Source organism: Scyliorhinus canicula, chromosome 3, assembly GCF_902713615.1.
Source record: "Scyliorhinus canicula chromosome 3, sScyCan1.1, whole genome shotgun sequence".
Lineage (NCBI taxonomy): Eukaryota > Metazoa > Chordata > Chondrichthyes > Carcharhiniformes > Scyliorhinidae > Scyliorhinus > Scyliorhinus canicula.
In genome coordinates, this window is record NC_052148.1 from 101,872,422 (window position 1) to 101,897,008 (window position 24,587).

The 24,587-nt window shown below is 45.4% G+C and overlaps 1 protein-coding gene across 2 annotated transcripts in view; it reads right to left on the reverse strand.

The window, feature by feature from the left end:
• Nucleotides 1-416: 416 nt before the first annotated feature.
• The window catches only part of LOC119962841 (bone morphogenetic protein 2-like), a 252,281-nt gene continuing 228,110 nt past the window's right edge, over nt 417-24,587 (reverse strand). For both annotated transcript variants that reach the window (XM_038790998.1, XM_038791000.1), the window contains exon 3: nt 417-1,334. In XM_038790998.1, coding sequence (XP_038646926.1) covers nt 514-1,334 — 821 coding nt within the window. In that variant the 3' untranslated portion in view covers nt 417-513. The remainder of the gene's footprint in view (nt 1,335-24,587) is intronic.

Sequence of the window (24,587 nt, forward strand, 5' to 3'; positions counted from 1 at the left end):
GTTGCAGCATTTGACCCAGCGACAGTGAAAGAACAGCGATATAGTTACATGTCTGGATGGTACGTGACTTGGAGGGAAACTTTCCGATGGTGGTTCCCACACAACTGCTACCCTTGTCCTTCCTGGTGGTAAAGGCTGCGAGCTTGGAAAATGCTGTCAAAGGACCCTAGGTAAGTTACAGCAGTGCACTTGTAGATGGTATGCAATGCCATATACTTTGATTCGAATTAACTGCTTCTTTGGACTCCTTTTCTTTCTTGAAAGGTATGTAAGCTGTAAATGTGAATCCTCAACAATGAAATTGTTTAATGACACACCAAGGAAAGCACAAAAAGGTACGTATGCATCATCTTTACTTTGATCAGACATGTAGGCTATATATAATGAGGGATAATAGAGGGTCGAATGTAACTATCAGCAGGATAAAATGTTTTTACTGCAGATGGTATAGCAGATAAATATCAATAAATACTCTATGCAATAAATAGCTAAATTAGAAGTGTGTTAATAAAATTAAGAGCAATGACATCTGGACACAACCATGTCATCAAATGCTGTAAGTGTTAATTTGCTATTACTGTTAAAATGCAGGAGGGTTAGTGGTTCATAGGCTGCAGGAACACAACAGGGTGCAGGAATAACTCCATTAGAAAGATGATTCATCTTTGATTTGATTAATGTATGCATTGTGGCAAGTTTGTACTTTTGAGGACAAGTGCCATCACAGTAAAAGGCATTGTAACTTAGAGGGGCCCGAATCCAGTCTGACCATCCAATCTCTGCAAAAGATACATGTAATGACCGCCTACAACACTGTATTTGATTTCTCTGGCAGTCCTCAGTGTGGCTTTCACGACGTGTGCGGACTTCTTTAAAAATCTTGTGCATTTCTATTTCCAGTTCTGCTTCAATGGTTACTTTGTCTTCAGGATCGTATTTGTGACTGGAAAGCCAGGCAAGCAACTCAAGTTCAAGGCCATAATTTTCCTGTGGGTAGGTTATCCAGTATTCCACAGTTTTTCGAATGTCAAACATTTCAGCCGTCTCATAATGTGATGCAATGACTTTAGAGCCAAGGAAATGGAGCTTTAATTCTTTCCCTTCAATTGCTGGCTTGAGCAACTGGTAGATTTTCACAAGTAGCAGGTTTCCAGTCCTCTGTTTCTGATGTAAACTTGCATTCTGTTGTAAACGTTTGTAGATTTTAAGTTCACCTCTCAAAATCTTTACTTTTGGAGAGACAAGCCTGTTCTTCGCAATGGAAACATTAAAGTAAAATCGCTGTTTACTGCTGGTCAGGTCATTTGTTCTACTGGTGCTTTCCAAAACTGTCCCTGTTACAAACATAAAAGAAATATACATTATTCAGTAGTTTATGGTGGATTTTCTTTGTAATCTTCCATTTCATTTTCTATAGCCTCAAGGCTATGCATCTTCCCCTTAGAAAAAGATTGGTCTGGGCACCTGCCTACGTGGATTTGCAAGTCAGCACCTGTCAGCTGTGGCTTAGCTGCTATCACACTTGTCTCGGAGTCAGAATGTTCAAGTAAACATTCCAGGGGTTAAGCATAAAAATCAAGGCTCACATTCCAGTGATGAAGGAGCGCTGCGCTGTTGGAAGTGCTGTCTTTCAGATTAAATAACTTGTGGCCCTGACTGCTCTCTGAGATAAATGTAAACGATTTCATGGCACAATTTAAAGAAGAGCAGGAGAGGTATCTGAGCCAATATTGAACCCTCAGTTGGCGTTGTCAAAACAGATTATGTGGTTATTATCACATTGTTGTACCTGGGAGTTTGCTGATTGCAAATTGGCTGCTACATTTCCTGTGTCATAATAATCACTATACTTCATAGAATCATAAAATTTATAGTGCAGAAGGAGGCCATTCGGCCCATTGAGTCTGCACCAGCCCTTGGAAATAGCACCCTACTTAAGCCCACGCCTCCACCCTATCCCCAAAACCAGTAACCCCACCTAACCTTTTTTTGGACACCAAGGGCAATTTATTATGTCCACCTAACCTGCACATCTTTGGACTGTGGGAGGAAACCGGAGCCCCCGGAGGAAACACATGCAGACACGGGGAGAACGTGCAGACTCCGCACAATGACCCAAGCCAGGAATCGAACCTGGGATCATGGCGCTGTGAAGCAACAGTGCTAACCACTGTGCTGCCCTACATCAAACATACTTCATAGGCTGTAAAATGCTTTGAGGTGTCTGGTCATTGTGAAAGTGCGATATAAATGCAAGTCTAACTTCTTTAGAAGTATTTTTCTTTTTTTCTTCTGTGGCTTTGCCAAAGGTATCACTTTGCTCAGAATCTCAGTTGTTGACAACACTTTTTCCTCTGAGTCAAAAGGCTGGGAGTTTATATCACTCCAGAGACTTGAGTGCAAAATTCTACGCTTATACCCCAGTGCAGTACATGTTGAACATGCTCGGCTAGATTCTCCGTTCCTGAGACCAGATGTTGATGCCAGGGCTGGATTCGGGGATTTCTGTGACAGCAAAACCGGCCCCGCACCTGGACCGATTCAATGACCTTTGAGGGGCTCACACCAGCACCATGTGGAACACAATCCATTCCAATGAGAAGTAGTGCAGGATTCGCCAGGTCCAGGATTGGCGCTCAGGAGGCTGACAAGCTGCAGCTGCACATACACAATTCATTCCCCACACACACTCATCCCAACCAACAAGTTGGCAGCAAGACGCGTGGCCCCGAAGTTCACTAACACGGAACTGGAAACCTGCTGGATGCCATGGAGGACAGGCAGGCAACCCTGTACCCCCTTTCCACCCAGCATTATAGAAATACAAGCTTTTCTTTCTTTTACCTCAGAAGATCCACAGTTGCAGAATCACAGTTATTAACTGCATTCTACCGTATTGTTGGAGATTCAATGTCTAGTTTATTCTTACGTATGTTTAATAGATCATTTGAAATTCTTCATTATTTAGGCAATGAGTCAGATGGCTGCATAAAATTAATGTTATTAATCAATTAATAGGAAAATCTATCCACTGAGTTATCTTGTGATGCAACTTCCAAAATGGAAACAAATCATGACCTGTCAAGTTTTAAAGAGTAGTCAATGTAATGATATAATGTAATGACTTAGGCCAGGCCTTTGAGATTGGACAATTAGAATACGAGTTCCCTGATTAGTGGCCCAATCAGGGAATCCCTTTCTCTGTGTGTATAACAGGGAGTGTCAGATCCTCTGCACTCCCAGTGTAGGCAGCAAGCTGAATGCACCTGGTTGTTTGGCTGCTGGTTTTGTAAATAAAAGGGATTCTGGTGAAGGGACTTCTGCCTCTGTGAACTTATTACATAGAACATAGAACATAGAACATAGAACGATACAGCGCAGTACAGGCCCTTCGGCCCTCGATGTTGCACCGACATGGAAAAAATCTAAAGGCCATCTAACCTACACTATGCCCTTATCATCCATATGCTTATCCAATAAACTTTTAAATGCCCCCAATGTTGGCGAGTTCACTACTGTTGCAGGTAGGGCATTCCACGGCCTCACCACTCTTTGCGTAAAAAACCCACCTCTGACCTCTGTCCTATATCTATTACCCCTCAATTTAAGGCTATGTCCCCTCGTGCTAGCCACCTCCATCCGCGGGAGAAGTCTCTCGCTGTCCACCCTATCTAACCCTCTGATCATTTTGTATGCCTCTATTAAGTCACCTCTTAACCTTCTTCTCTCTAACGAAAACAACCTCAAGTCCATCAGCCTTTCCTCATAAGATTTTCCCTCCATACCAGGCAACATCCTGGTAAATCTCCTCTGCACCCGTTCCAAAGCTTCCACGTCCTTCCTATAATGAGGCGACCAGAACTGTACGCAATACTCCAAATGCGGCCGTACTAGAGTTTTGTACAACTGCAACATGACCTCATGGCTCCGGAACTCAATCCCTCTACCAATAAAGGCCAACACACCATAGGCTTTCTTCACAACCCTATCAACCTGGGTGGCAACTTTCAGGGATCTATGTACATGGACACCGAGATCCCTCTGCTCATCCACACTACCAAGAATTTTACCATTAGCCAAATATTCCGCATTTCTGTTATTCTTTCCAAAGTGAATCACCTCACACTTCTCCACATTAAACTCCATTTGCCACCTCTCAGCCCAGCTCTGCAGCTTATCTATGTCCCTCTGTAACCTGCAACATCCTTCCGCACTGTCTACAACTCCACCGACTTTAGTGTCATCAGCAAATTTACTCACCCATCCTTCCGCGCCCTCCTCTAGGTCATTTATAAAAATGACAAACAGCAACGGCCCCAGAACAGATCCTTGTGGTACGCCACTCGTAACTGAACTCCATTCTGAACATTTCCCATCAACTACCACTCTCTGTCTTCTTTCAACTAGCCAATTTCTGATCCACATCTCTAAATCACCCTCAATCCCCAGCCTCCGTATTTTCTGCAATAGCCGACCGTGGGGAACCTTATCAAACGCTTTACTGAAATCCATATACACCACATCAACTGCTCTACCCTCGTCAACCTGTTCAGTCACCTTCTCAAAGAACTCGATAAGGTTTGTGAGGCATGACCTACCCTTCACAAAACCATGCTGACTGTCCCTAATCATATTATTCCTATCTAGGTGATTATAAATCGTATCTTTTATAATCCTCTCCAAGACTTTACCCACCACAGACGTTAGGCTCACCGGCCTATAGTTACCGGGGTTATCTCTACTCCCCTTCTTGAACAAAGGGACCACATTTGCTATCCTCCAGTCCTCTGGCACTATTCCTGTAGCCAACGATGACCTAAAAATCAAAGCCAAAGGCTCAGCAATCTCTTCCCTGGCTTCCCAGAGAATCCTAGGATAAATCCCATCCGGCCCCGGGGACTTATCTATTTTCACCTTGTCCAGAATTGCCAACACTTCTTCCCTACGCACCTCAATGCCATCTATTCTAATAGCCTGGGTCTCAGCATTCTCCTCCACAATATTATCTTTTTCCTGAGTGAATACTGACGAAAAGTATTCATTTAGTATCTCGCTTATTTCCTCAGCCTCCACACACAACTTCCCACCACTGTCCTTGACTGGCCCTACTCTTACCCTAGTCATTCTTTTATTCCTGACATACCTATAGAAAGCTTTTGGGTTTTCCTTGATCCTACCTGCCAAAGACTTCTCATGTCCCCTCCTTGCTCGTCTCAGCTCTCTCTTTAGATCCTTCCTCGCTTCCTTGTAACTATCAAGCGCCCCAACTGAAACTTCACGCCTCATCTTCACATAGGCCTCCTTCTTCCTCTTAACAAGAGATTCCACTTCTTTGGTAAACCACGGTTCCCTCGCTCGACCCCTTCCTCCCTGCCTGACTGGTACGTACTTATCAAGAACATGCAATAGCTGTTCCTTGAACAAGCTCCACATATCCAGTGTGCCCAACCCTTGCAGCCTACTTCTCCAACCAACACATCCTAAGTCATGTCTAATGGCATCATAATTGCCCTTCCCCCAGCTATAACTCTTGCCCTGCGGGGTATACTTATCCCTTTCCATCACTAACGTACATATAAGTATTTTAAAACATTTTTCTTCCCTATTCTCCTTTCGTGTGGACATGGTTTCTTAATGCGATGTGTTCCACAAATGTTCCATTGTCTCTCCCTTGGACCTCACTTAAGCAGCCTTTGTGTGTCACTCATTAAACAGTGAATGTTGGATTGCGTCACCATACGAGACTGTCACAACTGAATCTGACTTTCTCCACACAATGATCAAGGGTTAATGATGGTATTGCTGATTCAGTTAAGATGAGCTAACTTATCATAGACCATTATGGTCTCCATATTTCAGTACAACATTGAGCAGTTATTATACACATTGATCAAGTATGGTAATATCACTATGCTATTTCTGAGATTCCCAACATTTCAAAAGATTTCTCAATCTTTTGTACAAAATAGATTGCTAATGTTGATAAATTATGGGCACGATCTACTGGTTGACTTCCGCCCGAATAAGTGCGCGATGCAGCCAGTAGAGGCCCTCCCAGGGGCTTCCCGACAGCCAATGTACCTTAGGAGATCTACTCAGGTCTCGGGAGGTGTTGAATTCAGGACCTGCCCACAATGGGAGGATCAAGCCTTGCACACCGAAGTAGATTTAAAACCCACTTAGATGCGCTGGTCTGGGATCTACTGGGCTCACGGCAACTACCAACCTCCCCAGGGAGTCCCCAGCTGGGTGCCATTCAGTATTGGTCCACACAAACATGGACCAGGCAGAATGGCCCACGGGTGGTCTTCCGTGCCAGCGGAGGCCTCAGGGTGGTCAGGGACAGAGCAGTGTGGCCCCCTGCCCCCCTCCCTTGAAACTGGGCATCTTGGCACTTCCAGGCTGGTGCCTTGGCACTGCCATGATGCCCAGGTGGCACTGTAAAGCCAGCAGGGGCACAGCCAACAAGGTGCCTGGGTGCCACGGTGGCACTGCCAAAGGTCAGGGTCTGAGGGGGGGCATGCCCATGAAAGGAGGGTGGAGGGGGGCACAGGGCAGGTATGATGAGGCCTCTGGAAGATTGGGGGGTGAAGGGTGGGCGTTCTGGAGTGGTTGGGGGCTGAAAAGGGGTGTGAGAAGGCCTGAAATAGAAGTCCTCAGTGACCCCATAGTGGAATGTCATCACTTGGGGGAGTGTGAGGTAATGCCCATGTGTTGGGGGTGACATTACCCATGGGTGGGGGTGTGGGGGACCCACAAGCCCACTTAGAGATCCAGGCACCCTTTGAAAATGGTAGTCCGATCTCTGAGGAGCCGGCCTGGCCAATGAGTTGAGCTCCCCAGGGATGAAAATAATTCGAAGTGTGGGCTTCACCGGAGAGAAACACCCCAGTGTCCAGAAAAGTGACTAAGTGTGATCAGACAGTGGAGGGGACTCGTTGACTGAGTCGGGCAGAAGCTCCCATCAAAATCCAGTGCAAATTATTAGAAACGTTTGTACTAGATCATGCCCCATATTTCGGTAAATAAATGCAGGAACTGTTAGATCGGGCGGAAGGTGTAAGTTGGGATCCTGCTGCCTATATGCCTCCCCCCTCCCCCCATTAAGCCTGAGGCAGAAAGATCTCCAGGTCGCCTTCAGTCTTCCTTCCCGGATACCAATTGAGGTCCTTTTATAAGGTCTCGTCCAGTCACAGCTGGTATTCAACCAGTGGTGGCTGGGGGACTGGCCATGCAGGAAGACCCCATTTGTTAGGGCACCGGACCAGACCCCAACATTTGTTAGGGCACTGGACCAGACCCAACATTTGTTAGGATACCACTACTAACTCCAATTAAGCAAACTAATACAGTTCAAATGCCACTTATAAATAAAGTTAACAAACAGATTACTTGCTTAGTTGTGTAGAGACATTTGGAGGGAGGGACATTTTCACGACAAGAACTAGTATACCTCTGCTCAACCTAGCAGCAGTTGGCAAAACCGCTGTTCAACTTAAAATTCTTGTCTTGTCAGACTCAAATCTGATGGCACCCTGAGAAACTACAGACAGACCTGGCTCCTCCCATTAATTACATCATCTGTATCCCATTAATATGGCACATGACCTGCTGAGCTTTAAAAAAATTGTTTTTGTTTTTTATAATCTTTATTCTCACAAGTAGGCTTACATTAACACTGTGATGAAGTTACTGTGAAAAGCCCCTAGTCGCCACATTCCTGTGCTTGTTCAGGTACACAGAGGGAGAATTCAGAATGTCCAAATTACCTAACAGCATGTCTTTTGGGACTTGTGGGAGGAAACCAGAGCACCCGGAGGAAACCCTCACAGCCACAAGGGGAATGTGCAGACTCCACACAGGCAGTGACCCAAGCCGGGAATCGAACCTGGGAACCTGGCACTGTGAAGCAACAGTGTTACCCAATGTGCTATCGTGCTGCTAAGACTAAATGCAACCACTCATAAATTACCTACTTTCCAGGGAATCTCCAGCAATCATAAAAATGTTTCATTTATTTTCTATATGTAAACAAGTAAATGGTTAAAATAAATCACGGCTTCACAGTTAGGCACACAGTCTGGATGCCTTAACCTAGGTTCTTAAAACCCTGAATGCAACAGATATAAAATGCAATATAAAAAAACATTTCTTGGTCGCAATCTACCTGAATGGGTATGAAGTCCCATAGCGCAAGATTAGCCGGGTGTTTCCCAGTGCTCGGAGTGCTGAGAAAAACCCGCTATCTAACTCCCATTCAGGTAGATCGGGGCTTCAGCGGGGAATGCCCTGACAAAGTCACATTTAGCACCGTTTTCTGCGCTGAGGAGCTCCTCTCGCCCAAACTCTTCAGTGCAATGAGAGATCGGAATGGCGTCCCAATCTCTCAAGTCCCCAATGCGACCCCCAAACACCCCCCACACCCCAACCCATAATAAGGAGGTCTCTGGAACCCCAACCCACACAGGGCACATCCCAGCACAATTACCACAGTGCAAAAAATGCCATCTTGGCACCCTGGCAGTGCCCCTGCCAGGGCCATGCTAAAATCCAGGTGGCACTTCCAAGGTGCCTAGCTGCCACTGCTAGGATGACCAGCTGGCAGTGCCAGGGTACCCAGGTACCACCCTTCCATGGGGGAATGCACCTGGGTGCCATCAATCCCCTGAAAGACCTCCATGAGTCCATATCCATTTAGTCCACATTTGTGGAGACCAACACTGTATGGCACTCACCCAAGGTCTCCAGCAAGGGAGTTAGAACTCACGCCTTGGTTAGATCTCAGGAACACATATGAGAGTGAGACTAGCTATCTCACTCCAATATGCAAATATGCCAGAAAGTGATCATGCCCACAATGGGCGGGATTCACATTGTGACGTCTCGCAAGATCGCGTTAGATCTCATGAGGCGTGGCAAGTGGTAGATCCCGGAAATAGGATCTCCCGGCATGTACTAGTTGCATTGTGCCATGCTGCACTGCTTTTCGAGCGCAAGACAACCGGTAGATTCCGCTCTATAGTCATCACAAGACATGGGAACATAGGAGCAGGAGTAGGCCATTCGGCCTGTTGAACCTGCTGCACCCTCAATTAGGCCATCAAGCTCAACAGCACTTTCATGCACTACCTCATATATCTTTATTAGTATCCAGAAATCTATCAATTCCTAAATGAACATGCTGAATAATGAGCTTCCACAGCACTCTGAGGTAAAGAATTTCAAAGATTTACCACATCTGAGTGAAGAAATTCCTCCTCATCTCAGTCCTAATGGCCAGCCCCTTATTCTGATACTGTATCCACTGGGTTCTAGACGTACCAGCCAGGGCAAACATTATATCTATATCTACTGGGTCAAGCCCCATACGAATATTATATATTTCAATGAAATTACCTCGCTCTCACCAAAACCCAAGAAAATACAGGCCCAGTTTCCTCAAAAACGCTTCATAAAACAGCAGGGATTAGTCTGGTGAACCTCTATTGCATTCCCTCTATGGCAAGTATATCTTTTCTTAGATCAGGTGACCAAAACTGTAATAAAATTCCAGATGCGGTCACACTAAGGCTGCATACAATTGCTGCAAGACATCTTAATTGATCTGCTCAATTTCCCTTGTCCCCTTGCAATGTTGGCCAGCATACTATCTGCCTTCCTAGTTCCTTGTTGCACTTTTTAGTGCTTGCCGACCTTTAGTGAGTCATGTAAAAGGACATCCAAGTCCCTTTGGACATTAAAATTTCCTATCTCTCAATAAAATAGTCTCCCTTGCTATTTTTTCTACCAAAGTGTATACCTTCACACTATGCACATAATATTCCATCTGCCATGTTCTTACCCATTCACTTCGACCGCCCAAGTCCCCTTGAAGCCTCCTTGCATCCTCCTCACAACTCACATTCCCACCTAGCTTTGTGTCATCAACAAATCTAGAAAGATTACATTTGTCTTTACATTACAACCTCATCAGTTTGCCCCGCAGCACTTCAGGGCTCCACCCCCAACCATGCAACCACCCCCAACCTCCCAGACTGCACCCCCGATCCCCCACACCGCACCCCTGAACCCCCACACCACACTCCCCCATCCCTCCTCACGGCATCCCCACCTCCCACAATAGGTTTACCTGTAACAGAGGTTTTTTTTTGGTGAATTTAGAGAGGATATGCTTTACCAATACTGTAGGAATCCCACTATTTATGCTTGCAGATTGTAAAGATTTGGTCAGTCACTTTTTAATTTAAATGGAGAGCAAAATAAGTTTTTTTTTAAATTTAGAGTACCCAATTCATTTTTTCCAATTAAGGGCCAATTTAGCCTGGCCAATCCACCTAGGCTGCACATCTTTGGGTTGTGGGGGCGAAACCCACGCAAACACAGGGAGAATGTGCAAACTCCACACGGACAGTGACCCAGGGCCGGGATCGAATCTGGGACTTCGGCACCATGAGGCAGCAGTGCTAACCACTGTGCCACTCTACTGCCCTACATAAGTTTATTGAGACTATTTCCCAAATGAAAAAAAGACGCAGCAAATTGCAACTACCGTTCATACGTCACACACATCCACCCGGGCACACACACCTGCACAGATGGCAGAGTAAGAGGATAAGCTTAAGGATCTTTTACAGATCATGAAGGAGATAAAACAAAGGAGTATATTGTTAGTTGATTTTTGGCTGGCCTCAATACTATGATTCTATGTTGCAGCCGTTTTGTTCAATTGTCTTCTTGGGTATAGTTATATGGAGCAGATTTCCACATTTTCATCCCAAAAGATATTGGTTTGCAGTATAATTCTCTTCCCAGGATGGTTTCTTTACAAATCTAGGCAAAATACTGCCAAGAGAGACAGAGAGGACAAATGGCTTCAGTCTCAGTACTCGAATGGCTTCAGTTCCAGATCTATCTCCCCCCCATGCCCCCTCTCCCTGTTCCCTGCCTGGGATAATGGTCTTCCATGGAGCTTCGCTCCCAGTTACCTGACCTGACCCGGGTATAGATGCTGTTTTCCTTCTTCCACAGGTGTCCTGGACCTAAACAACCTAAAAAAGCCGATCTGCACATGTGCAGCTTGTACCCCATCTGCACATGTACAAACCTCTGAGACCCATTAGGAGTTAAAGTTCCTGACCTCTGCTCTCAGTGCTAAGGTATATTTAACTTTCATAACAATATTATAAAGCCAACAGGAGATGGAGTCTTTCAGACGTGCTGAGGGGTTAAGTGACTTTTCTTTCCATTCCACTTTCTGGATATAAGCTGTTCACTACAGCTGTCTGGGCAGTGTCCATTGTCTTGAGGTTCCAGTTTTTATTTAAATCTATCCAACCAGAAAAAGTAAAATTACAAATTGTATCGTTAAAAAAAAGCACACCGGCCCCCAAGCGTGGAGGCCTGGATCAATGATATGGTGGGGTTCATTAAATTGGAGAAGGTGAAATTTGCCCTGGGGATCAGTACAAGGGTTCTTTAGGCGGTGGCAGCCTTTCCTGGACTTCCTGGCGGAACGGTAGGGAATTAGGCCAGCAGCCGTAGCAACCTGGGGGGGGGGGGGGGAAACCCCGGGGGGGGGAGGGAGGGAAGGGGTGGGGAGTTTTGGTTCGGTGGGAGGGAGAACATGGGTTTGTGGGATGTGGCGGGTGTTATTTCTTTCCCTTTTGTTGTTTGGGTGTTCTTTTGTTTTTTCTTTTGTTTGTAGTTGCTTTTGAAGTTGGGTGGGTGTTGTTCTTGGTTTGCTAATTAATATTTTGTTAATATTTTGTTAATATTGTTGTGATGTTTATATTTTGTAAAAATTTCAATAAAATTTTTTTTTTTAAAAGCACACCGTAGTAACAGATTATAGTATTAGTGGTGTTCCCTGGGCTACAACATCAGAATGAGATGGAGCAGAAACGGCAAAGAAGAAGAGGGGGGAGGAAAGGGAGAAGTGTTGTCAGTAGGAGGACTCATGCGCCGAGGGTCTTTAGTGACCATTTTTCCCACTTGCACCTAAGTCAGGAACAATGCATTTGGTGGCTGTGCTTCACCAAGGAGATGATAACAGAACTGTGTCATGTCTTGCAGCCTCAGTACAGGGCGAGGACACTGGTTCCAGTGTCTGCAAAGGTGACCAAAGTGACAAAAGAAACATCTCATAACTTACTGTCTGTTACTGCACCTTGAGGTGACAGAGGATCCATATGGCAAGTGAGGGGACTTCATTGTCTTCTGTCTGACTGGAAAAGCAAGAGGAGCACACATGTAGCTTGGCCATGATAGTCTTCCTCTTGAGACAGGATGCCATTTACAGCATTGCTGAGTGGAACCAGAAATGCAATTGCTGAGTATGCAGTTGGTGTGCAACTAGGCTTGCCATAACAATGCCTGCTATCCTAGCTGCAGTCATGGTCCATTTATGCTGTGCTGGTCCGCTGTCCCAGCACTCCTTCAACCAACATGTCAAATAAAAAAGAAAACACTTTGAAGACTTGCATTTATATAGTGCTTCCGCAACCACAGGGGCTAGATTTTCATGCGGGATCAGGAACCCAACATTTTGATGAGTTCCATATCCTGGCCCGCACCCGAGCTGAGTTGCTATTGCAATGCTATTTTTAAATTTTAAAATGGCCTAATTGGTCAGGGGGTGAGCTGGGCACCCACTTACAGGTGTGGGCACCTCTAGCAGGTGGGAGCTGTTTACTTGGCACTAATGGAAAAGACAGGCAGCAGCCCATGTTAAGGCCACCGCTGCCTTGCTGAGTTGAGCAGACAGCTCCTCGGAAGGCGAGGTTTAAAGCGACCATGGATGACACGGTTTGAGTGCAGTACTCAGGCCACCACTAGGTGGCTCCTCAGATTTCAACTCCGAGGAATTGAAAACCACCAAGTCCCTGTAGCACAACATGCTGAAGCCTGCTTGACCTCGCTGGGAACATATTTTAAATTCCAAACTCAAACAGATGGGTCCCTTAATGAGCTCTTTAATGAGCTTAAGAGGCTGTTAATTGGTAGTGAGTGCATTTCCCACACCCTCCGTACCCTGCTCCACACTCCCAACCCTTCTGCCAGCCCTTTAGAAATATGAAGCTTTACCAGAGGGGTTGGGATTCCAATACAACCACCCACACTGCAATTTTCAAAGGCCGCTCCCACTGGGTAGCAGCCCCACGGCCCGTTGAACATTCCTGGGATGAAACATTTTTCAAAGAATTAAGTACTTTTGCAGTGCACTCACTTTTGTGATGCAAGAGCACCCTCAATTTCAAGAGCCTATCCCTTCTACACCTTGCTGATGAATCCCTAGTTGCAGGCCACCCATAAAGAACAAAGAGAACAAAGAACAGTACAGCTCAGGAACAGGACCTTCGGCCCTCCAAACCTTCACCAATCATGATGCCTATTTAAACTAAAATCTTCTGCACTTCTGGGGTCCATATCCCTCTGTTCCCATCCAATTCATGTATTCATCAAAACGTCTCTTAAATGCCACTATCGTATCTGCTTTCACCACCTCCCCCAGCAATGCGTTCGAGGCACTTACCACCCTTTGTAAAACAAACCTCGCACATCTCCTCTAAATGTTCCCCCTTGCACCTTAAACCTATGTCCCCTTGTAATTGACTTTTCTACCCTGGGAAAAAGCGTCTGACTATCCATTCTGTCCATGCTACTCATGCCCAACATTTCCACGCTTCTGTGTTACCGCCTGAAGTTCACGTGGGTGCACATATCTGAGTTATTGACTACAAGTGTCCAATCTAGTGACTGTATTTTTTCCTCCGCAGTCTTTGCTCCCTCAGGCCTTCAGCCTCCCATTCCAATTTGGATCTCCACATCAATGTCAGCCTTCGATGAGAGAGGGTCCCCAAGTATGGGAATGTTCCATGTTTGGTCGCGTTTCTCCGTTGATCTTGATGGAGGAACAAACCAGATCTTGTCCTGTGGCGGGTTGGTAAAGGACTTGAGTCTTCTTGAGGTTGAGGCTGGACAGGTTCTTTGGTATACTTCTGTGAATGTGTCAAGCATGACTTGGAGATTCTCTTCTGGGGGAATGGACATGGAGGTGTAATCCACATACTGAAGTTCCATGAGCGATGTCAATGTTGTTTGCTTCTTGGATTTCAACCAGTTGAAGTTGAAAATATTTCCCTCCCTCCTGTAGATGTTGCCCATTCCACTTGGAAGCTCATTCTTGACAAAGTAAAGGATGGTGGCGATGAAGATGGAGAAAAGACTGGGGACGATCACAAATCGTTGTTTGACTCTAGTCTTGTCCTCAATGTTTCTGACTCATTTCCATTGGTCAGGACTGTCGCCAACAGCTTGTGGAGAATTTGGACGATGTTTTTTCCTCCATCCATTACAATGGACACTTTGGAGATTTTGGTGAAGAGATTGTTGGACGTTCACGAGCATGCTTGGATCTTGAAGACACTCAACGCTGATTTTTGTTTCTGAGCTGTTTCTTCACCTTCTACTGCTTCTGGTGGAGTTTGATTGACATGGAGGAGTGGATGAGTCAGTGGTCTGACCAGTATTCACCTGCACTGGTCATCGCTTTGGTGATGAAGGCAGCCTTTTGGTCTCAGGATTGGTCGATGACAAACTCGACCATGTGCCAGTGCTTTGATAGTGGGTGTATCCAGGAGATCTTGACCTTGTCTTTTTAGCAGAAAAGTGTGTTAGTGATGACAAGCTGCTGTTCTGTACATTCAATGAGCAGGAGAACCCCATTGGAGGTGCAATTCCCAACTCCTTCCTTTCTGATAGTTACCTTCCACAGTTGGGAAACCTTTTCAACCCTGGCGTTGAAGTCCACAAGGAGGATGATCTTATCTTCCTTCGGAATGGTGGAGAGCATGGTGTCCAGGGTGGAGTAGAAGCCTTCTTTGGACTCATCATTGGCATCAAGGGTTGGAACGTAGGCACTGATGACCATTACCTGCTGGTTCCTTGGCAAGTTATAGATGGAGGGTCATGAGGTGCTTGTTGATGCCGACAGGGAGCTGAGATTCGGTTGACCAATTTGTTCTTGATGACAAATCCAGTTCCATGCATCCTGTGCTGATCCTTGGGATTTCCTCTCCAGAAGAAGATGTAACCACTGCCATCTGCCCTCAGCTGTCCTTCACCTGCTTTTTGGGTTTCCTGCAGGGTGGCGATGTCAATGTTGAAGTGTTTGAGTTCACTTGAAACAAGGGCAGTTCTCCAATCCATTTGATTGTTTTCTCATTATCCATGAGGGTGTCTACGTTCCAGTTGCTAAAACTGAATTTAACAGGTAGATGAGCCCGCTGGATGTGGGGACGGAACAGACTATTTTTAGGGCACCTTTTCTAGCATTTTGCCACATGGAGGATGAGTGGATTCTGAAAAGGGCTGCTCAATCGGGAAGAAAGCTTCCAAACGCTCTCCTGTTCCTATTCCATGAGCGAGACAACTGAATCAAACTCCGCCGTCTGTCTATGAGCTGGTTGAAAGCTAGGGACTTCCAGATCCCACGGTCCTGACCCTGTCATCTCTCGCCAATCACCGCAGGGCTGGCCTGTGTGGGGAGTGTGTTGGATTCCTCTCGATAGACACCTGATGCAGGACATCTTTTAAAGTGGGTATGCCTTTGCATTTCCGCAGACACGAACATACCGTCATCCTCCATGGATTCAACGCGCTGCTGGCCATGGCAACATTGAAGGCTGCTCCAATTATTTCTAGCACCATCACTTCCATTAGGATAAAGTCATACAGCCATACCTGCAGTCAGTTAGCTGCTGCTGCCTATTATGGGCCACCCTGTCCTGTAAAAGAGATGAAAGTGTGTTAGTGAGTCTGACGCAGTGTGTTTGGGTGATGGGCCTGCCACAGTTGAATAGCTGGCAGTACGTCCAAGCTGTGAGATGTAGGAATGTGCCTTCCAACAGCGTTAAGTTTCTGAGGGTGCGGTGAAGTACACAAGTGAGAGGAACAAACACTGTTGACAGAGATTGTTGGTAGTTGTCTGAAAGACATATGGTGAATTAAATGTTGCATGAGGTGAATGGAGCAGTTGATAAGATTTGGCGTGTAAGCATGCATTTATTGACCTTGACAATTCATGTGAGGGCATTAAACATTTTTGAGCACTGCATCCCAGGCTTCGGGCATTGCCTGCTACAGCTGCCTGCTCCCACTGTCTTCTCAGCACTTCAATCAATCAGAAATGTTCTCAGTATCTTCCTGCTTCCCTTATTGGATAGATGTGAATTAGCGTCCCCCAAAGACAAGATTCTCAACGAAAAATGCACTCTTAGTGTAGTGCAACAAAACCATTTAAGTAGCACTGGGGAAATCCTCATATTTCCTTTATGGACAGTAGACACAAGAATACTAAAGGAATCAGGCTATCTCAGTATCCACACGCAAGTGAAAAACTGTAAGAGTAAAACTATAAGCCTCCAAGGTAAACTGAAGAAAATCACTGACCACCAGCACACCGCACTCACAGTACAGCTACTTAACCCCAAGCTTATTATAAACTGGTCAATGGCCAGCAGCAACAAAACTTGGATTAAAAAACAAACAAAACGCCTCCTGCAATCCACAGGGCAGGTCCTACTCTGAGGTTATCGTGGGACCATTGCGTGAATTTCAGCAGTCGATATGGTAATGGTTCTGCCAGAATGGTAAGGAATTTCTGAATACTGACCCAGTGATATATATTTAAGTCCCAAATGGTGGCCGAGATGGATACAGAACTGGCTAGGTCATAGAAGGCAGAGAGTAGCAATGGAAGGGTGCTTTTCTGATTGGAGGGCTGTGTCTAGTGGTGTTCCGCAGGATCAGTGCTGGGACCTTTGCTGTTTGTGGAATATATAAATGATTTGGAGGAAAATGTAGCTGGTCTGATTAGTAAGTTTGCGGATGACACAAAGGTTGGTGGAATTGCAGACAGCGATGAGGACTGTCAGAGGATGCAGCAGGATTTAGATCATTTGGAGACTTGAGAGATGGCAGATGGAGTTTAATCCGGACAAATGTGAGGTAATGCATTTTGGAAGGTCTAATACAGGTAGGTGTCATGTGAGAGTACCTTTAAGAAATGGGTGTTTATAAATGGGTGTGTATATAAATATCTGTAGTGAGAGTACCTTTAAGAAATGGATGTTTATTACTACAGTGATGTCAAAGAGTGGGTGGAGCTGGGCTGTCTGTCAGCTTTTTACTTTCATTTTTGAGCAGGCTGAAGGGTGTATTTTAGTTTCGTTTTCAGTGTTGGAGCTGAAGCCAGACAGAGCAGGTGTACTGTTGATCTCTCTGCCATCAAAAGATTATTTCTTGATCATTTGGTGAATTCAGAATTATAAATGTTCTCAGTAGTGAATGTAAACCTAATGTGCTTCTGTTGAAAGGTGTTTCTTCTGTCTTCTGGATGTTGGTTGGGAAGTTAAAGGATTACTTAGTGTTGTATTCTTTGGGGGTTGTATTTGAATTAATGGTTGCTAAGATGTTCACTGTATGTTTTAAAAAGGTTAACTTGAGTTCATAGAATAAACATTGTTTTTCTATAAAAAATACTTTTCCATTTCTGCTGTACCACACCTGTAGAGTGGGCCGTGTGCTCCCCATACCACAATCTACTAAAAGTTGTGGGTCAGGTGAACTCCATGATACACTTTGGGGTTCTCTAAACCCTGGCCCATAACATAGGGAATATACAGTGAATGGTAGAACCCTCAAGAGTATTGACAGTCAGAGAGATCTAGGCGTACAGGTCCACTGGTGACTGAAAGGGGCAACACAGGTGGAGAAGGTAGTCAAGAAGGCATATGGCATGCTTACCTTCATTGGCCGGGGCATTGAGTGTAAAAATTGGCAAGTCATGTCGCAGCTGTATAGAACCTTAGTTAGGCCACACTTGGAGTGGAGGATGTGGAGGCTTTAGAGAGGGTACAGAAGAGATTACCAGGATGTTGCCTGGTATGGGGGGCATTAGCTATGAGGAGAGGTTGAATAAACTTGGTTTGTTCTCACTGGAACGACGGAGGTTGAGGGGCGACCTGATAGAGGTCTACAAAATTATGAGGGGCATAGGCAGAGTGGATCGTCAGAGGATTTTTCCCAGGGTAGAGTAGTCAATTACTAGGGGGCATAGGTTTAAGGTGCGAGGGGCAAGATTTAGAGGAGATGTATGAGGCAAGCTTTTTGCACAGAGGGTAGTGGGTGCCTGGAACTCGCTGCAGGAGGAGGTGATGGAAGCAGAGACAATCGTGACGTTTAAGGGGCATCTTGACAAATACATGAATAGGATGGGAATAGAGGGATGTGGATCCCGGAAGTGTAGAAGATTTTAGTTTAGGCGGGCAGCATGGTCGGCGCAGGTTTGGAGGGCCTAAGGGCCTGTTCCTGTGCTGTACTTTGTTTTTGCTGAATTGAAATATAACTTGAAGATGATGTTCCCATGAGATTGCTCCTCTTGTCCTTCTCAGTGGAAGAGGTTGAAAGAAAGGGAGGTATCATCAAAATAAACTTAGTGACTTGCTTACTGCATCCCACATAGCTTCTGCTGTGACAGTGTGCTGGTGGTGGAGGTTGTGCCTACTGAGTCCAATTCCTTGATCCATTTTCCTGTTCAAGGCATTTTTTAAAAATCAATTTCCGAACTTCAACGTTCTTCTGTTGTTTTAATGTATTGGAGTAGCTCCGCTGTAGTATTGTTGGAATTTTCCAAGTTGGCTGTGGTGAACTTCCTCTTGCTCGCAGGAATTTTGTTGGGAACCCTCCCAGAAAACATAAAGGACCCTAACCCAAGAAAATGAGTCAAGATCAGGAAAGCGGATGAAAGTCGGTCTTTACCTCTATGGGCTGATTCAGGAAAATTCAGCCCGCGATTCTCGATAAATCTACAGTAGTACCATTATATACATTCATCCAATTGAAGGAATATCATCAATCAAAAACAACAAGTGTAACTGAAACGAGCATCAGGACAGATAATCACTGCCAGTGAGAAGAATGACCAAACTCACACTGGACAACCACACAGTACTGAAATAATCTGCTTCAGAAATGATAAACTTGTATCCCTTGTTGAAATTACCAAGAGTGATTAATTTATGTCTGACCTAATCTAATCTGGTGGTGTCAGATGACAGTTATGAACAATTTGAGTTTGACTTTGTCAGTTTAACTTTCCAATATTTGACCTAAACTGATAAAACAAATGAAGCCGCCGTCATCGAAAAGTACAGAAATCTGAGTTTATTTGTTAACATGAAGACAATTAAAGTGCATTTTGCAATTTTGAAAAATATTTTTATTCAAGGCATTTTCACGTATATACACAAAATATCAGAAAACACGAAAACTCTCCTACTCCAACAGCTCCTTCTTTCTCATGGTACTCCTCATCCGCTGATCCATGCACCAGCCGCACCAGAGGAGTATTACCTTCCCTGGGCACTCCTGCACCTTTTGCCCTCAAATCCTACACCCTTCAGACGGGGAAAGGCCATGAGCATCCACCTTGAACGGAAACCACCAAATTTGCGAGCACTCACTTCCATGACCACCACCAGAAGACGCCTTGCATTTTTCAATCTTTATTATATGATAATTTGCGTGTTCTGATCATGTTTCAGAGAATCCAGCAAAGCAGGGTGGCACAGTGGTTAGAACTGCTGCCCCACAGCGCCAGGGACCCAGGTACAATTCCGGCCTTAGGTAACTGTGTGGAGTTTGCACTTTCTCACCACGTCTATGTGGGTTTCCTCCGAGAGCTCCAGTTTCCTCTCACAGTCCAAAGATGTGCAGGTTAGGTGGATTGGCCATTAGTCTCCAAAGATGTGCAGGTAGGTGGGTTATGGGGTTACGGGGATAGGGCTGAGGAGCAGGCCTAGGTACGGTGCTCTTTCAGGGGTCAGTGTAGACTCGAGCCAAAAGGTCTCCTTCTGCCTGGTAGGAATGCAATGGCTCTAAATTGCTGCACTATCATTTGCAGTTGAATCGAATTGTGTGTTTGAAATAAATACAGCTGGTCTAGTGAGGTGAATAAACTTCCATTATTTGCCCTGATATGGACTTCTGTTTGCAAACAGTAGCAGAAAAAAGTCTCTAAAGATAATTAAACTTTAAAAAAAAAATAAACAATAAAATTAGCTGAAGGATAAACCAAAACCAGAAAGTGTGCTCATATTTCATTTACTATTTATACCTTTGTCAATCTTTTAACTTGCATATTCACTTCAGTCACCATATTTTACATTCAGTCCTCCAGTCCGAGTAAGTGGTTTAGGTTGTGGACAAAACAGCAGTTTAAGCTGCTGACAAAGAGATAGTGTCAGATAGATTTTCAGGCCAAAACAGCACTGGAATCAGGTGACTTCTGATGCTGGCAGTAATTAAATTATTTATTCATTTTTTAAAAAATAAATTACTTTCCCCTTTTAAATATAATGGATGTGATTCTGTGGAATCAATTCTAGGTCTGCTTGTGGGCGCGTTTGACAGTGAGTTTCACAGCGGCTGCAGCACCGAGATTTACCTTGCTATTCACCAGCACTTTGCCCTCTTTGGGCCTCAGGGAGTTTTTCCCTGTCGAGGCCACACTTAGGCAGATTTTCTGCACTGGCGTGCTGAGCTCGCCAGCAGGACCGGCTCCTCGCAGATCGGGGTGGCAATTTGAATGGCAGCCCTGAAATCTACACTCTCCCCTTTCAGGCCCCGTCCCACTTTCAGAATCCCCCAAACTTTTTAGGCACCTCGAACCCCCCCTTCACCCCCACACCTCATGGGCAAAGCCCCTCAGGACCTGACCCCTGGCAGAGCCAACCTGGGACCCAGGCACCTTGACAATGCCAGCTTGGCACCCTATCCAGTGCAAAGGTGCCGTGGAACTACCCTACGCTGTCCCCAATGACCCGGAAGGCACTAATGACCTACAATATCCATCGAGGTGCCATCAAGCCTATTCCACATTTGTGGAAACCAGTGTTAAATGGCACCCTGGCAAGGTCTCACGTGCGCAGCCATTGGCTTCCAGGAACGAGGTGCGTCTGGGTATTTAAATGAGCCTAATGGCTCATTTAAATCTCATTATCTAGATCGCGCCAAGCGGAGTGAGTCGGGTGACTCATGGTTCACCCGGTGCCCAGCGCGGACCCTGATTTGGGGCTCTCGTGGGATTGACCCATTGCACCCAGCTCGGCTGAATTGCGCCAACTGGTAATAATCCGTAGCCAGATTTTTAGCAACAGATATTTTTTGACTATTATGAAAGCCTATTGTTTGTACACTCATCAAAATATACACTTCCTCATTCTCTCTCCCACTTCCCATTTTGGGTGCTCCTGGTTAAACAGCCTGGAGATAGTGTGAACATCAGTCGAGAATTGGTTTAAACTCTGCTTCCCTGGTTGGAAATCTAGCACTATGAAGCTGTTCTGAAAATAGTTTATTTTATTTAGTGTCCCCACAAACATAAATGCACTCAGACATTATGTAATAAAAATGTCATAAAACAAAACTGTATGCCTAAGCAATAATTTAATTACCTATTGTAGTCATGATTTATAAGTATGTAAATCACCGTGATAATTTGCCTGGAAGAAACAGTCATGGATTTCCAGAATTAGAGAAGAAAGCAAACCTAAGACTATAGGGAGATAATTCACTGCACAGTATTCTTATACCGTACAAGCTTAAAACAAAAATTAGTCAGATGTCTCCCAACTGACTGATTGCCATATTTTCCCTCTCATGGAAATGGTTTTTAGTGTCCGTGGAATTTCATAGAATTTACAGTGCAGAAGGAGGCCATTCGGCCCATTGAGTCTGCACCGGCTCTTCTTAGGAGCACCCTACCCAAGGTCAACACCTCCACCTTATCCCCATAACCCAGTAACCCCACCCAACACTGAGGGCAATTTTGGACACTAAGGGCAATTTATCATGGCCAATCCACCTAACCTGCACATCTTTGGACTGTGGGAGGAAACCGGAGCACCCGGAGGAAACCCACGCACACACGGGGAGGATGTGCAGACTCCACACAGACAGTGAGCCAAGCCGGAATCGAACCTGGGACCCTGGAGCTGTGAAGCAATTGTGCTATCCACAAGGCTACCGTGCTGCCCTCGTGTTCTGCTCGAATTATATACAATAGAGAAACAGCTCAAATGCACTTTCCGTTCACCCCAAGCACACGCGCCAAGCATACACGACTGCTTGGCCAAATTTGGTTCCAACTCCATCTTCAGGTTTATTGACGACACGACCTTCGTGGGCCGGATCTCGAACAACAACGAGTCAGAATACAGGAGGGAGATAGAGAACCTACTGGAGTGGTGTAACAACAACAATCTCTCCCTCAATGCCAGCAAAACTAAAGAGCTGGTCATAGACTTCAGGAAGCAAAGTACTGTACACACCCCTGTCAGCATCAACGGAGCCGAGGTGGAGATGGTTAGCAGTTTCAAATTCCTAGGTGTGCGCATCACCAAAAATCTGTCCTGGTCCACCCACGTTGATGCTACCGCCAAGAAAGCACAACAGCGCATTTACTTCCTCAGAAAACTAAGGAAATTCGGCATGTCCACATTGACTCTTACCAACGTTTACAGATGTACCATAGAAAGCATCCTATCGGGCTGCATCACAGCCTGGTATGGCAACTGCTCAGCCCAGGACCGCAAGGAACTTCAGAGAGTCGTGAATACCGCCCAGTCCATCACACGAACCTGCCTCCCATCCATTACTCCATCTACACCTCCCACTGCCGGGGGAAAGCGGGCAGCATAATCAAAGACCCCTTCCACACAGCTTACTCACTCTTCCAACTTCTTCCATCGGAAAGGAGATACAGAAGTCTGAGAACACAGATTTAAAAACAGATTCTTCCACGCTGTTACCAGACTCCTAAATGACCCTCTTATGGACAGACCTGATTAATATTACACTCCTGTATGCTTCACCCAATTCCAGTGTCTATGTATTTACATTGTTTATCTTATGTTGCCCTATTATATATTTTCTTTTCATGTACTGAATGATTTGTTGAGCTGCTCGCAGAAAAATACTTTTCACTGTACCTCGGTACACGTGACAATAAACAAATCCAATCCAATCCAATAATTTAGATATCAGAACTTCAAACATGGCTGTTTTTTTTCTGCCATCTTCATAACTCCCATAGAGAAGGCACATGCTTGCCTTCTGCCATTATAGCAACTAAAGTACAAACAGTTTATCATTTTTATTTTAACAAACAGCAAAAACCCTAAATCCCCTATCCCTCCTCAGCCCAACGATCCTCCCTCCCTTACCCCTCCCCTAACCCTCCTACTCCATACCCCTAACTGCTGCCATGAACAGATCCTTAAAGAAACTGAAGTATGGCATTCACCTGGAATAGAATATTTCTTCCAACCCTCTCAGGGTATTTTTAATCTTTTCCAATCTCAGGAATTCTACCAGGTCACTCAACCTAGGAGGCCCTTGGTGGCACCGCCGGCCTCCATCCAAGCAAGACTCGCCTCCGGACCACCAAGGAGGCGAAAGCCAAGACGCCAGCCTTTAAGGAACTCTGGGGAGTTTGACACCTCAAAGATCGCCGCCAGCGCACATGGCTCTAGATTGACACCAACGATCTCCGTCATGATCTCAAAAAATGAGACCCAGAACCTAACTAGCTTGGGGCAGGAGCAGAACATGTGTGAGTGATTCACTCCCCCCACCCCCCCTAAACAACGCTCACACTTGTCCTCCACCCCAGTGAACAACCCATTCAAGCTCGTCTTAGTTAAGTGCACCTATATACTACTTTAAACTGTATCAGGCTCAACCTAATGCAGGAGGAGGTAAAGTTCACCCTATGTAGGATCTCATTCCACACCCCTCCCTCTAGCCCAAGGTCCAGCTCAAATTCCCACTTCAGCTCTTCTAGTGATGGTTTCCCCATCTCCAGCAAACACTCATAGTAAACATTCACAGCATCAGGGTCCCAGGTTCGATTCCCAGATTGGGTCACAGTCTGTACGGAGTCTGCACGTTCTCCCTGTGTCTGCGTGGGTTTCCTCCCGATGCTCCGGTTTCCTCCCACAAGTCCTGAAAGACATGCTGTTAGGTAATTTGGACATTCTGAATTCTCCCGCTGTGTATGCAAACAGGCGCCGGAATGTGGTGACTAGGGGCTTTTCACAGTAACTTCATTGCAGTGTTAATGTAAACCTACTTGTGAAAATAAAGATTATTATTATATATCAGACATCGTCCCTTGCCCCAACGCATCTTGTGATAGCATCCTATCTATCACTGTGGGCTTGGCAACTGGGGACTGAGGACAACTTTTTCTGAATAAAGTTCCTCACCTGCAAATACCTGAATGCACTCACCCTTTGGAGTTCAAATTTCTCCTCCATCCCCTCTAGACCCACAAACCTACCTTCTACAAATAAATCCCTGAACCTTTCAACCCCTCTTCTACTCCATATCCTGCATATTGCATCCAGCCCTGACGATGATTATCACAGATTGGTGACAGTAAAAACATGTCCCACAGTCCAAAATGTTGGTTAAACTGGTTTTTAAGGATGTCACTACCGCCGGTCTCGTCGAGAGTTTGGCCG